General features: G+C 30.9%; 1 protein-coding gene across 1 annotated transcript; it reads left to right on the top strand.

Moving 5' to 3' along the window:
- Positions 1-1,166: 1,166 nt before the first annotated feature.
- On the top strand, positions 1,167-2,301 carry LOC109863320 (52 kDa repressor of the inhibitor of the protein kinase-like; the record flags this gene model as incomplete). Its single annotated transcript, XM_020443564.1, has 4 exons — positions 1,167-1,264; positions 1,414-1,611; positions 1,781-1,954; positions 2,236-2,301. Coding segments are annotated over exons 1-4 (536 nt in total), but the record flags the coding sequence as incomplete, so codon positions are not given.
- Between the last annotated feature and the right edge of the window lie 1,505 nt (positions 2,302-3,806).

The following is a 3,806-nucleotide window of genomic DNA, read 5'->3' as shown; positions in this document are numbered from 1 at the left end:
GTTATGTTGTTGTGTACGTGTAGTGTAAATTCAAAATGCCCCTTAATGAACGATATGTGGTGAGTGTGTTGTCTATGTGGGTGTGTGTGAAATTACGTGTGAGTCCACCTTAATGAGTGTTGTTATTTTACATGTGCTGGTACTGGATGACTGTGTTAAGAGTGTTTACTGTGTGTACAAGAGAGGGTATGTGTTTGTGTGTTGTATGGCGTGTTCTGTATGTTAAAAACGTGTGTGTCAAAAATGTGTCCATCCTCCTTCTAAACATAAAATAACTCATTAACATAAAACTTTCCTTGCGCAGTACGAGTGTGCCTACGGAATCGCTTCAGGTAAGTATCCTATTTGTAGAACTTAACACTAAACAAAAAATATCTTAAGACAGGTAAATAAATAACATAAATGAGTAAACTATACTAAGAAAAGATAAGTAAACGTTAAAAATTTAACTATCACGCTACTATATACCAAACCGCTGCTTAACAACGCGTAGGTACTTAATATACTTGTTAATCAAATATTTGCGGCTAATCTTATAAAACAAACTAAACTAAATCATTTGACCACACGCTAGGCCTAAAAAACTAATAAAAATAAAAAATAAAAAATAAAATAAACTGTGTTTATTTATGGTTCCTAAATCTTTTGCGCCGCTTCAAATTCCGCCTGCATCTTCGTCCTGTTTGTACTGTCACCTCGGTCTCCTTGGATGCCCTCGGGGTGCCGGATGACAAGGTTAGGTCACAGTATATACAGTAGCGAAAGTCTCCCGATTTCGTGAAGCCAGCAATAACGCGCACGCGCGACGTTGGCTAGTTCATACGGTAACGCCATCTGAACTTCTCTCTCAGTTTATCTTTCTGTTTTGCTCTCTTTCTCTGNTTTGTTTAAATGCCTGCATATAGCTAATAGCACAATCGTAACAGAAAGTGGCGGCATTTACCTTGAGTATTCGTGAAATATTACGTTATTCGAGAAAACAAAGTGAAATAAAGTGTAGCAAAGTGAAGTGAAGTGAAGTGAAGTGATTTAATTATAAAATTTGAAGAGAATAGTTAATCTGTACATAAATATTGTACCGATTTTCAATTCTCTTGCAGAAAGCACTTTGATCTTAGCTTGTTTCAGGTATTTCTGCAAGGAGTAAACGAACAAGAAAACAGAAAATGAATCGACAACAAAATAACCAGTGTGCAATTAGTGGATGTCCCGGAAAGTTGCTGGAAGGAATACATGTATTCAGATTTCCTAAAGAGCATCACAGGTTTAACTATATTTTATATTATATTTTTATTTATAATATATCTTTTACACATATATTTAGTTTTTCTTACTATATTATATTATTAATATATTAATGTAGTACATTTTTAATGTATTATATTTTTAATGCTTTATATTTTTAATATATAGATGGTTGCAGTGGGTTAAAGCAAGTGGAAGATTAGATTTAGAAGTAAAGGGTTCCCAATATTCTTATAGAAATATACGTTTGTGCTCTTTACATTTTGAGGAGAAATGGATAAAAAGAAGTAAAGTTAAAGTTCTTCTTCATCCAGATGCCATACCCACAAAATTTGGAAAAGATGTGGAAATATCTTTAAAACAAATGTGAGTTTGAAATTAAATTCTATATATATATATATATATATATATATATATATATTTAGATTATTATTTATTAAAATTTATCTTTTTTTAGAAGTCTCATTATGTTATATATTTTATTAATATGTATTAAATAAAAGGATAATTAAAGAATAATTCAAATTTTTTGCAGACAAATGACAACAGCAGAAAAAAAAGAAAAAATTAGGACAGCTCATAAGAACATACAAGACCAAATGTACGATCAAGGACAAGAAAAAGAAACAGAAAAAATGGAAAATATGAACATAGATGAAGAAAGTATACAAGAGAAAATAAGTATGGACACAACAGAAAAATTACATGAGTATGTGTATTTAAACATTTTCTAATATTGATTAAGTTCTATTTGGCTTTCGCGATGATCGTGATCGTAAGTCGGGCTTGTGATGTTCTATCACACTGGTCGGTTTGCCAGACATGACCAATGCGATTGGACAATGTGGATACAGCCAGCGCTCTAAATTAGATTACATTTGTTCAAGTATGCAAAATGTAGATTTTTACGGTATACACGTTACAACGGAAGAATAAATAAACTTTTTTATCAAAATAATATTTCAAAATTATAAGTAAAATATTTTTTAGCAATTTACAATCATCGCAAGCAGTGCTGTCAAGTGATATGGATGTTAACATGGAAATAGCTCAACCGTAAGTTATATGTACTACATATATTTTTCTACTTTAGAAATATATTTATTTTATTTTTTAGAAAATATATGTATATGGAGTATATAAAAAAGAAAAAATATATTTGTGCATAAAATGGCTGCGTTCAGCAGAACACAGCGCTTGGCAAGCGCTTTGCGCTTATTGTCTGTGATTGGTCTTTTCTTGTACATCTTTTGAAACTATAAGAGTACAAGCCAATGGCAAGCAATAATAGCAAAGCGCTTGCTAAGCGCTGAGTTCTGCTGAACGCAGCCAATATATGTATACATATATTTATATATATTTAAAACTTTAACTCTATACGCTTTCTTTTATTCTTTTTTTTATTCTTTTTTCGTTTTTAATATTTGATCAGCCTATAATTATGTATATTATTGTATCTAGAAGCACATCCAATATAACAACAGCACCGAAGAGGAAAAAAAGTCCTACTAAAGAAGACTTATATAGAACTATTAAAACCTTGAAAGCAAAAACAAAACTATTACAACAAAAAGTTCGACGACTTCAAAGAAGAGAAAAGAAGATCTTAGCCACAACAAAAGAGCAACAAACATCAAAGGTAGAAACTAAAGAATTAGTATTATTAAAAACCTTAGGAAAAAAGTATTTACCGGAAAAATTTAATATATTGTTATCAGCACAAGTAGACGCGCAGAAAAAGAGTAAACGTGGTATGCGATATGATAATGAATTCAAAAAGTTTGCATTATCAATATATTTCTTGAGTCCGCGAACCTATAAAGAATTGGAAACAAGATTTACTTTGCCCACTGTACGTACATTACAATTATTTACTTATAAGTGGAACATAGTGCCCGGTATTAATGAAAAAGTGTTCGAAGCATTTAAAATTAAATTACAGTTATTACCATTTATCCAACGACATTGTATATTATGCGCGGATGAAATGAGTTTAAAATCTCACTTATTTTATGATATTTCGCGAGATGAAATTATAGGATTTGAAGATGTAGGAATTTATAAATCTGCAATACCTGCACAAAATGCCTTCGTTTTAATGGCACGCAGTATTGCAGGTAACTGGAAAGTTCCACTTTGCTATTGTTTTGCAGAGACTACTTGTGCAAGTAATATATTAAAACAAATTGTGTTTGAGTGTATTACTAAATTACAAAATAGTGGTGCTATTGTGCATGCGTTAGTTACGGATATGGGTTCTAATTTTCTAAAACTTTCTCGCGAATTACATATTTCAACAAAAAATTCAACATTTGTAGTCGGTGAACAGAAAATATTGTATATTTTTGATACTCCGCATTTAATAAAAGCTACGCGTAATAACTTGTACAAACATATTTTAAAATTTAATAATAAGTTTGCGTCATGGTCATACATTAGACAATTTTATTTAAAAGATAAGGAACAATATATCAAAGCAGCTCCTAAATTATCTCCGTGTCACATAGATCCGAATAATTTTTCAAAAATGAAAGTCAAATACGCAGTACAAGTACTTAGTA

The sequence above is a fragment of the Pseudomyrmex gracilis genome, unplaced genomic scaffold, assembly GCF_002006095.1.
Source record: "Pseudomyrmex gracilis isolate BER0280 unplaced genomic scaffold, ASM200609v1 scaffold_4155, whole genome shotgun sequence".
In the NCBI taxonomy this organism is placed as follows: Eukaryota; Metazoa; Arthropoda; class Insecta; order Hymenoptera; family Formicidae; genus Pseudomyrmex; species Pseudomyrmex gracilis.
The sequence above is the reverse complement of the archived record's forward strand: the minus strand, read 5'-3'. Positions and strand labels throughout refer to the sequence as shown.